The 12325-nt window shown below is 31.8% G+C and overlaps 1 protein-coding gene across 1 annotated transcript in view; it reads left to right on the top strand.

The window, feature by feature from the left end:
• Nucleotides 1-3127: 3127 nt before the first annotated feature.
• The window catches only part of LOC114334874 (SET domain-containing protein SmydA-8-like), a 128634-nt gene continuing 119436 nt past the window's right edge, over nucleotides 3128-12325 (top strand). Inside the window, exon 1 of the mRNA XM_050655519.1 lies at nucleotides 3128-3266. Within this exon, the coding sequence (XP_050511476.1) occupies nucleotides 3220-3266 (47 nt within the window). The 5' untranslated portion in view covers nucleotides 3128-3219. The remainder of the gene's footprint in view (nucleotides 3267-12325) is intronic.

A 12325-nucleotide genomic window follows, 5' to 3' on the forward strand; every position in this document is an offset into this window, starting at 1 on the left:
ATTATACTGCCAGATAAAACAAGCAATGGAAATCGCAAAATTGTGAAGGCTCATATCGAGTCTTTTCTAATCATGGTCCCACATTATATCCGCCAAAGTTCGAAGCGTGGGTATTTGGACAAAAATTTGAGTATAAGGAAAATGTATCAACTTTATGTAAATGATTGTCAGCTGAAGAAACCGGAAAGTATTAGCGAAATTACATACCGAAGAATATTTTCTAACGACTATAATTTAAGCTTTTTTGTCCTAAATAAGATAAGCTTAGTTTGTAATAAATAATATTTATTAGCCCTATCATATTATGATATGGCTAATACAACTAAGAAACCGGATTTAGAAAACAGTTACAGACAACATCAGAAAAAACAGAAGTATGGAATCTCGAAAAACGAAATGATAAGAAAAGCTCTAATCAACAACGGAATTTTGTTTCAATCACTTTCGATCTACAGGCTATAACTACAGATTCCAGATTAACTGGACAATTCATATATTCTTCCCGAAAATTATGGGTCAACAATTTGTGTGTAAATGAAGCCGCATTACCAAATGTAGCTTACCGTTTTGCCTGGTCAGAAATTAACGGTAGACGAGGAAGTTCTGAAATAGAAAGTATTATACTCAACTACTTATCAAAATGTGTCCCAGAATATGTAAGCAAGTGAAATAAGTGTATTTTCTTATACCTGTGGAGGACAGTATCGTGACATAAATTTTTAGAGTGGGACAATCTTGTATGGAAGTTGACCTATAGCAGTCATCTAAACCGCTAGAAATCAGATCTCTCTATGGTATGGCAGATTACTTGTCTGTTTTTGCAAAATGCAAGGGAAACTAAAAATGTCAAGGTCAGTGATCAAAAAGTATGTATAGAACCATACAAGTGTAAACATTTTAAATATGTACTACGACTTTTATGATTTAAAAAAATTGTCACACACTCTAATTAAAAATCGAACAAAAGACCAAAACGCCGAAAAAATAATTTTTTTTTTTTAACCTTAGTCAACATTTCAAATACTTTGCATCATTTTATCTGGTTGTACACATTTTAGGATTGCACTGATGATGATCGGTCAACCGATTGAAAACTAGTTCTGTCTTTGATGTAGCCCTGTATAGGGATTTTAACAAATATACCTTTTATAAAGGATTTTATGTTTTTGTAATGGTATACAGCCAACTACAGGAAATTTTTCCTCGTGGATTTGAAAAAATAATGTTAAAGATAAAAAGATGAGATTCGTGAAAGAAGAGACAAACAGAATCCATTTCAATTATGACGCGTCACCAAGCTTCATTTCCTTATTGATACTGCACGGCAGTCAACAAGAAAAAAGTAAGCTGAGTTATCAACTAACATAAGCATGCTTATGTTAGTCGATAAAAACTTAAGCAACTTTATGATAGAACTTCGCCAACTAGCATAGCAAAAAACAGAGATTTGTTACAGCTATTTGATAAGGGAGTGATACCGGAGGAATATAACAGGTGGTATCGTATTTTACGATGCCAATGGCATCTTGTCAGATTCTGTTTTCAGTGACTAATCTATACGCATAGTAATATTATTTTCTTGTATCTGTAACACGTTCAAAATAAATTTGTTTTTTCTATAAAACTGCCTATCATTTATGTAAATAATATCCATATAACTACAAACAGATCTGAATAAAATGTTCAGGTAAAACCAGTTAAATGTTATAATTATCGACTAATCTCTTAAAAACATTGCTATTAACTAGTTAAAGCCTCATATTCCGATCACAAAACTACAAAATATTATATTTGGTTTATTATATTTGTTATAAATGTGTTATTTTAAGGGTAACTGATTAATTTAGATTTACAGGTAAAACCAGGTAAGTGACCGCATCTCCATCTTAAATTTAGGTTTAATCAGCTAGGTACGTGTCTTAACTTTTTCAAACTAATGATAGAATATCATTTCTAATATATGCATCTTTTACTAGAATACCGAATATCAAACACAAGTTTTCCTGTTAATTCAAAATAAAACACTAAACTTTAAAAACCTTTTTTCTCGGTTTCGGTATTTCGGCAGTTACCTGGTTTTCGCAGTATACCGACGAAATAGTATACTTAATAAGTAACACTTTGTGAAAATTATTTTGCTATTTATAGATCTACATACATATTTATTGATCAATTGAATTCCTGGTGGGAGAGCATTTATTTTTTATTAGTTTCACACATATTTTGGGACTTACTATTTATCAACTATAATTTGATTTAAACTTGGAAAACATAAAAGTAAAATATGGTTTTTGCTTGTTTTCGATTCAGAAAAATGGAAAATATAAGCCTTAAACAAGATTTACTTTGTGTTATGACATTGGTTAACTATGAGACAGAAAATAAAAAAAAATAGTTATTTATTGAGAAAACACAGCAAAATAGGTAACTCACTAATTTCACAAATTTTAAACTCTGTGGAACTATGGCTGAAAATCCACAAGAATGTATTGAATTGTATATCTGAATAATATGAGGTTATGATTTTAATACCAAACCTCGATGTAAGCGCCCCTTACGGATATTTTTTAACTGACTTATGACATGTGATCTATTACGCGACATATCCGGATGTCGGTAATATCAAACAAAACAAATTCTTGTTTTGTTTGATATTGAGGTGTAATGTAAACAGTAAAAACGCGTGCCGAAATGGATATCGATTTCTTAGATATTTACATTTTTTATTACTTTACTACCTACCATTTTCTAATTATGACTGTCTACCATTAGATTTTTATATTGCACATAGTTACCAGATTTCAAAGATTTCAATTTGCATACCAAAATGTATTTTCGTTTTTTTGGTCAAACAGTTGAATTTAGAAAAAAATGTTTTTAATACTTGTTTGCTCTACATGGTGCCTTCTTCCTATATCTTTAAGGAACGCACTATTTTCGGGGACACCCTGTATATGTGGATCGTTAATAAATTACCTATATCTTTTATATATCATTTACAAATAAAAACTTCTATATAATTTTTAACGTACATAAATCTCTCCAACCTCAAATAAATCACAACCTAGGAACTGGCACGCTTCCAACCAATTGTGCATTTCTACGGTGCTCGTAAGTTCAACGTTAAAACTATTTCGTTAATTAGATCTAATTATAATTTTAGCATTTACACCTCGTAACTCTTGGTACGATAGCACACGGTAATCTTTTAGTGAAAAGATGAACAAAATCAATTATACTGTTTTAAAAAATGATAAGATTGGAAGGTACGTTTAGATTTTATTATGTAAGAGTTTTAATTAATTGTTGTTTTTAATTTTTTTCTACTAATATACACTTCTCCAAGAAATTAACACACCACCTTAAAAATGGGTCATTTCTGATGTCTCGAATTTCCTAAACCTGTTGTCCGATTTAAGTGATTTTTTAATATTTTATAGCCTCACTCTTTAGAAATATCTTTGTAATAATATTGTTGCTAGACTGGTAAATTGTCATTGTATACCAGGTGTACCAATCAAACTGTGATTTTTTCTCAAAGTTCTCGTGAATCTGTCAAATATTATATCATTTATAAAATACTAAAATTAAAACCCAACTATACTCGTAGCTTCATGTTTTCTTACTATTCTTTTTTTGATTCATTCACCTATGTTGGATAATAAAAAAGTTAGGTACTTTAACAACTACCTTTGAGCAAGTCAAGGAATTTAAATATCTTGGATCTCTAGTAAACTCAATAAACACGACAAGCGACGAAATAAAAAGACGCATAGCAATAAATAGCAACCAGAACTGTTCACGGTCTTCAGAAACATTTAAAAAATAAAAATATAAAATGTGCAGTAAAGCTCAATATACAGGGTGTCCCCGGAAATAGTGCGTTCCTTTAAGGTGTGGATTTAATACACAATGTAGAACAAAAAAGTCTTATAACATTTTTTTCTAAAGTTAACCGTTTCCAAAAAAAATTACATTGTTCTCCATATAAGCGAACTTTTATTTTCATAAAATTTAAAAACTTGGCATCACTGTACAAGAACTGTTAGTGATTTAGGTTATTGACAAAAGAAAAATGTAGGTCAGACAGGTACATCTGCAAAATAATTTTATACCACCCCATGTTTGAAAATAACAAAACAAGAATTTGTTTGTTTGTTTAGGATGAAGACAGGATTTAATGTAAATACTAAAGGCTGATGCTGCAACTATTTTTGAATTGAAACTGTCTATGTTTAGATTTTTGTATACATAGTTGTCAGATTTCAATTTGTACACCAAAATGTATTTTGGTTTTTTGACCAAACGGTTGAATTAAGAAAAAAATGTTACAAGACTTTTTTGCTCTACATGGTAACTTCTACCTATACCTTTAAGGAACGCACTATTTTCGGGGACACCCTCTATACAAGATCTTAATAAGACCGGTTTTGATATATTGGGCTGAAACGTGGACCTTATATCAAGATGATGAAACACTTCTTGGTATTTTTGAGAGAAAAATTGTTAGAAAGATCTTTGGGACCGTAAATGAAAATGGGCTATGGCATCGAAGATACAACTTTGAACTGTATCAGTTATACACCGATCCAGATATTGTGAAATTCGTTAAAGTGCAGATACTTAAAGGGGCTGGACACATTGCTAGGATGCCAGATCACGAATACACTAAGAAATTAACTTTTTCAAAACCTGAGGGCACAAGATGTAGAGGACGACCAGGAAGAAAATGGATTGATGATGTGGAAGAAGACCTAAAGCTTCTAGGGGTCAGAAGATGGAGGGAAGTTGTCAGGAATCGACAGGAGTGGCGTCTTCTTTGCGAGCTGGTCAAGATCCAAAACGGATTATCGAGCCACTTATGATGATGACTTTAACAACTAGCCTTATTTTTTGTCAACACAGTGTGTTTTTATAGTTATTGAGGTACCAAGGGTATTATAAGGATAATAACGCTTAAGGCCAATGGTGTATTTACCGAGGGCCTTCGGCTCGAGGGATATACGTTGACCGAAAGCGTTATTATTATAATACCCGTGGTGCCTTCAAAGTTTAATGTCCGACTAAATTATTCTTTATATGCGAAAAATTTGAATGAATTTTGAATTAATTAGTTTTCAAATAAGTAGGTACATTTACCAGTAACAGTAGTAACGTAATTGTGGTAACCATAGTTTTACTTTACTTAGGTTGGTATTTGTCAACTTGGCAGTATCTAATTCGTTATTTAAATTTAATGCCCAAGGGCGTTATATCGTACTTAACAGACTTCGAAATAATGCCATTATTTGTCAAATAATATACCAGTTAAACATTAAATAAGCAATGCAATATTTAAGGGGCAAAAATAATGTTTAGAGTTTGCTTTATAAATGTATGTCCGCAAATGCTTCGTTTCCGAGATAGGGGGTGTTGAAATTTTTCTTACAAACAAACGATTTATTTATTGCACTTAAACCGGTTGAGATATGCAAATGAAATTTGCTGGGTTTTATAGGACGTAGGGGAAAGGAAATAAGAAAAATTGGTACAGCTATGCACAATTAAACAAAGGAGAACGGCATACATGGGACAAATAATTAGACACGAAAGATACCAGTTTCTGAAAACCTTAATTGAACGAAACATCGAAGGAAGAAGCGGAATGGGTAGGAAGAACATGTCATGGCTCCGTAATGTCAAACAATGGATGGTCCATCAAACATCCATTAGTGAATTGCATAAGAAGAAGAAGAACCTAGTTATTGCGCATTTTTTGATATACAATTAGGAATTTAATATTCACCATTGACACGCATACGGCTAATATGACCCGTATTTTATGTGCGCCAATGGTGAACATAAAATTCTTAATTGTGTGTCAAAATGCACAATAACTATCTCTTAAAACCCACCAAATTTCATTTGCACATCTCAACCTGTTTTAGAACAATAAATAAATCGTTAGTTTCTAAGAAAAATTTCAATACCCCGCCCCGTATCAAGGAGACGAGGCATTTGCGGATATACGTCTATAAAGCAAATTGTCATTATTTATTCATGCAGAATTACCCCTTAAAGTTTGCCATACTTATTTAAAAACACTTATTTTATTCACATAACCGAATGAATAAAAAAACAGAATGAAACATGAGGCTATAGTTGGGTTTTAATTTCAGTACATATTTCATAAATGCTAAAAAATTCCACAGGGTGACGCGAACTTTGAGAAAAACTCACAGTTTGATTGGTACACCCGGTATACAATGTCAATTTAATTTACCTGTCTAGCAACAATATTATTACAGCGATATTGTAAAAAAAATCATAACATATAACATGTTAAAAAAATCACTTAAATCGGACAACAAGTTTAGGAAATTCGAGACATTAAAAATTACCAACTTTTAAGGTGTTGCGTTAATTTATTGGAGAAGTGTACTTTGAAACCTGAATTCTTAGTTAGTTACTAAATTACGATGACCGTTAGATAAAACTATCAGATTGTTTTAGGAAATAATAATTTTTATACGAAAATATTTCTTTGTTTATTGAGCTTATAGAGATGGCTGTTATAGTAATACATAGTTGCCGATTTTATTATTACAAGATTTTCAAGTAAAAAAAAAACGTTTTTTTCCTAATTGGACCTACTCCATTTTATTATTTCTGTACTGACATCATAGGCGTAACCAGGATAATCCTAAGGGGGGGGGTTACAACTACTGGAAGGTATCCGAGGGGTATGATGTCTAAGCGTAGGTATAGAGCTCAAAGTACATCCCAATGGGGGGGGGGTTATAACCCCCCCAAAACCCTCCTGGTTACGCCTATGACTGATATTATTCATAAAATACTTTTCAGAAACTGTTTCGATTGTTATCTGTAATCTTAACATTTATTTTGTTCATCTCTAATTGAGCTCACAGGCCTTACCGGCTTAAGGCTTATTTTTTATTGCATTTATAATTTCTTGTTAATGTGGGCGCCTTGATTTATACCGTCGATAGTCCTCCATTTCAAGGTCTGCTACCATCCCAAAAATTTCTTTGAAATACCTACTTCTGCTCATTTGCCATTACTTGTTCTGGTTCACGGTTATTTTAGACATTTACTAGGGTTTTCTTGTCCGACGGTGGTGGGGAGACTTAAATTTTTTACTTTACGTCACAAGAATACACAATCCCATTAGACCAGGGCGGATCTGTGAAAAAGCCTCTATATCTTTGGATATAAGAAGTGGCATTCGGATTTTTGCTGATAAAGTTAGGTGACAACTTCAATAATTATAATTGACTTATGCTCCTTCTCAAATATGCCCGGAACATTAATAAAAAAATTAAAATATTTAAAAATTTCGAAAAACATCGATTTTTTTCTACTTTCTTTGCTTATAACTTTAAAACGATTCATTTTGGAATCGTTTCAGAAATAAAATAAAAATAATTAAATTTTGTATAGTATACCACTGGTTAAAAATGTATTAAATTATTACCCTTTCTGCAAAATAGCAATAAATACAAAATAATGTGGCAAAATAAGCCTGTTTTTATTCAATGTTTTTCAACCACATTGGTTGCACTTAAAACCTGCATAATTCGCTTAGAGAATGAATATAATATACTTAAATCGTCCATTAAATTTCAATAAAATCTACCTAATAGATTTGGCATAATAAATTTTCAATCTAATTTTTTTAAAGTTCAAATTTTTTAAAAACTTTCTGAAAAAAAGTAGACCATTTAGAAGTTTTATAATTTTTTACATATAAACAGGTGCTCTACCTATCTAATAAACTTTACAGAATTAAAATCGGATGATATAAGCAGCCTCAGCAATGTTTTAAAGTTGTAAACAATTTTTTGGCTTATATAAACAAATAGAATATCTCCGTTACTATTATATTAAATTAAATTCACAAAACGAAATTAGAAAATACTCGGTACGACCCTTATTATAAAAGTAAAAAAGTTGAATGGCGAGGACCAGTTCCTGAGATACAGCCAGTTAAAATAAGGTCTTACCGAGTATTTTCTAGTTCCGTTTTATAAATTTAATTTAATATAGTAGTAACGGAGATATTCTATTTCTTTATAAGTTAAAAAAATTGTTAAACTTTAAAACATTGCTAAGGCTGCTTAGATAATCCAATTTTAATTCTGTAAATTTATTAGATAGGTAGAGTGCCTGTTTATGTGTAAGACAAATTAACTAACTTCTAAATGGTCTACTTTTTAAAATAAAAATGTGTACCATTTTTATTCGGTTGCGATGCGAAGGCAAACCAATCTTACTTTTTAATTAGAATACGGAGTGCAGTCCAGTTCCTTTAACCGCGATTTTCTGCTCTTATTGGAGCTTCATCAGAAGAAACGTAGGCACTGTTCTCCATACTCCAACCAAATTGCATCGAGAGGTTCTCCCACACATCGCAACCAAATGGATGATAATAGGTGGCTAGCGCCATCTGGCAATTGAAAGACGAAGCAAGTTTTCAATCCTAATAGTAAATTAATAATATTGAAAAATATTAAAAACCACTAAAAGATTTTTAAATTGAAAACTTATTGGTACATTTTCATGGTAACACCTCCAAGACTTCTATAATTTGCAAGTCATATGGATGCTGCAGTGAAGACGAGAGGGAAGGAATTCTACACTTTGCAATTCACATCACCCGTCTGCAGCCGGCAAAGTTCCAACTGAAAGATGCACCTGGTTACTCTACGGAGTAATACGAAAATAAAATAAAAATGTGTACCATTTTTATTCGGTTGCGATGCGAAGGCAAACCAATCTTACTTTTTAATTAGAATACGGAGTGCAGTCCAGTTCCTTTAACCGCGATTTTCTGCTCTTATTGGAGCTTCATCAGAAGAAACGTAGGCACTGTTCTCCATACTCCAACCAAATTGCATCGAGAGGTTCTCCCACATATCGCAACCAAATGGATGATAATAGGTGGCTAGCGCCATCTGGCAATTGAAAGACGAAGCAAGTTTTCAATCCTAATAGTAAATTAATAATATTGAAAAATAATAAAAATCACTAAAAGATTTTTAAATTGAAAACTTATTGGTACATTTTCATGGTAACACGTCCAAGACTTCTATAATTTGCAAGTCATATGGATGCTGCAGTGAAGACGAGAGGGAAGGAATTCTACACTTTGCAATTCACATCCCCCGTCTGCAGCCGGCAAAGTTCCAACTGAAAGATGCACCTGGTTACTCTACGGAGTAATACGAAAATAAAATAAAAATGTGTACCATTTTTATTCGGTTGCGATGCGAAGGCAAACCAATCTTACTTTTTAATTAGAATACGGAGTGCAGTCCAGTTCCTTTAACCGCGATTTTCTGCTCTTATTGGAGCTTCATCAGAAGAAAACCTTTCGACGCAATTTGGTTGGAGTATGGAGAACAGTGCCTACGTTTCTTCTGATGAAGCTCCAATAAGAGCAGAAAATCGCGGTTAAAGGAACTGGACTGCACTCCGTATTCTAATTAAAAAGTAAGATTGGTTTGCCTTCGCATCGCAACCGAATAAAAATGGTACACATTTTTATTTTATTTTCGTATTACTCCGTAGAGTAACCAGGTGCAACTTTTAGTTGGAACTTTGCCGGCTGCAGACGGTGGATGTGAATTGCAAAGTGTAGAATTCCTTCCCTCTCGTCTTCACTGCAGCATCCATATGACTTGCAAATTATAGAAGTCTTGGAGGTGTTACCATGAAAATGTACCAATAAGTTTTCAATTTAAAAATCTTTTAGTGATTTTTAATATTTTTCAATATTATTAATTTACTATTAGGATTGAAAACTTGCTTCGTCGGTCTACTTTTTGTTCAGAAAGTTTTTAAAAAATTTGAACTTAAAAAAAATTAGATTGAAAATATATTATGCAAAATCTATTAGGTAGATTTTATTGAAATTTGGTGGACGGTTTAAGTATATTATGCATCCTCTAAGCGAATTATGAAGGTTCTAAGTGCAACCAATGTGGTTGAAAAACATTGAATAAAAACAGGCTTATTTTTCCCCATTATTTTGTATTTAGCTATTTTGCAGAAAGGGTAATAATTTAAGACATTTTTAACCAGTGGTATATTATAAAAAAAATGAATTAGCTTTATTTTATTTCTGTACAACTTTGTTCCAAAACGAATCGTTTTAAAATTATAAGCAAAGAAAATAGAAAAAAATCGATGATTTTCGAAATTTTTAAATATTTTAATTTTCTTATTAATGTTCCGGGCATATTTGAGAAGGAGCAAAAGTAAATTATAATTACTGAAGTTGTCACCTAAACTGTATCTGCAAAAATCCGAATGCCCCCTCTCACATCCACCTCAAAACAGATCCGCCGTGGTCTACATATTTTTAAATGATTATCGATAATTGAATGTGTATTATTGTGTATGTATGTGTATTATTTGTGTTATTATTTATCTTCTATATCCTAGTTTACTTTACATTTTTGTATTTGTAATTTTGGTGTTGTTTCCCGTAAAAACTCATTTTGAATTATTGATGAAGTTATTTATTATATGTAGTTGTACATCGTACCTATTACCTATTGTAAGAATAGGTACCTTAAATAAGAATATATATTTATAAGGTAGGTTAAAACGTTAAAATTTCATTATGTATTAACGTAATAATAATGTTGATGACATTTTAGAATGCTAGGTTCAGGCTGTAGTCAATTTATTACCTATTATTTAAATTCTTACAATAAATTATACAAGTAATTCTAATTTACATAATCCTAGCTGACCTCTAATAAATGATAGTATGTATTCAATAGTTAATCTAGTATTAATGGAAATTCATCGACAAATTTTCAGTGCAGAATGGAGATTGAAGTCCTAGATTTCCGTAAATATTGTATTAACCGTTGGATAAATATCAACAGTTTTCCATAATTAGGTATTAAAATCCACTAAACTGACTAAACATCTTTATTTCTTAACTATCTTGAGTATTTTTCATACATCAAAGACATAACTTGGATCATATATTTTTTAATTGTAAGAAGTACACACATCAGTCGGACATTCTTACAAAAATTTAAGAAGTTTAAACGTTTACGGTCCCTATAATGCTATGTATCTTTTGGCACTGAGTGATAAACGTATTTTTGATTTTATTTTGTTTTTCCTATATGACTGTAAAATTAAGTTATAGAATGACTAGATTAGGCTTGTAACCTTAAATGTCTTTCCTTTTGATTGCCTACATGCCTGCCTTACCGTGTGGGGTGGGTATTTAGGTAATCAATAATTATTAAGAAAAAAAGAAAAACCCTTGAATGAGAAAAGTGTGACCCTTGTCCTTATCACAAAATTTTTATTAAGATTAACTTAGCAAAAATTCACTTTGAAAATAAAATGTTTATTATATCTATTCTTAACAAAAAGGTCGGTCAGAGTTAGATAACCTTAACTTAGATTACTAATTAGATAGTTTAGATAAGATATATTATGTTTATGTATTATTGTGTTTTCAATTTATCAATCAAAGGCAAAATGAAAATTAAATTAATTTTTTTTTAAATAACGCGGGCACACAAATTTGATACACCCTGTATATTGATCTGTAAATATTTATTAGAATTTAGTTTGGATGTAAGTGGATTTCTTTTTTAATGAGCTTTCCGATGAACCATTAAATACTTTTGTGAATAATTACAGTGAAAAGGACGATGTATTTAGGTTTAAAATGGAAAAAGATTGTTTACTACGGGAACTATAGAATCCACAGGTAGAGGTAATTATCATTTTCTAGAAAAATGGTTTAAAAAAAAGTTTGGAATTTTAATATCTTTGTTTCAACCCGAGTAAATATTGTAGGGTTCCCCGAAAGTAATTAGGATGGTCGGAATAATTTTGAAAATGACTGTTTGTCGAATGGAAAGGAGAAATGTTTCTGATTCTTGGCAAGTTGGAAGGGGAAAAGTGGTTTGAATGTTGAGTGAATTTGAAAAAGAAGGCAGTATGTTATTGGCAGCACTGAGGAGCGGTCGACGTTTTCGTGGATAATGTAGTTAGCAAGTACCAGTGGTTGTTTGATAGTGGAAAATAGTGCTGAAAAGTGGAACGAGAGACAGATCAAATTGAGACGAAATACCTCTTTGATTCTGTATTATTGTGAGAAGGAGAGCAGAGAATTTTTGGTGTTTGTGTGAATCGAGTACTGGTCAAAAGAGGCTTTGGCTCGTTGGAGAATTGGTGCTGGTATGCTGATAGTTTTGAAGCTGGAGAACGGAGAGGGCTTTGATGAGTAGCCTTTAACATAGTCAACGAGGGAGAGCTGTTTTGGGTCACGAGAAGACATCAGAGT

This window comes from Diabrotica virgifera, chromosome 7 (assembly GCF_917563875.1).
Source record: "Diabrotica virgifera virgifera chromosome 7, PGI_DIABVI_V3a".
In the NCBI taxonomy this organism is placed as follows: Eukaryota; Metazoa; Arthropoda; class Insecta; order Coleoptera; family Chrysomelidae; genus Diabrotica; species Diabrotica virgifera.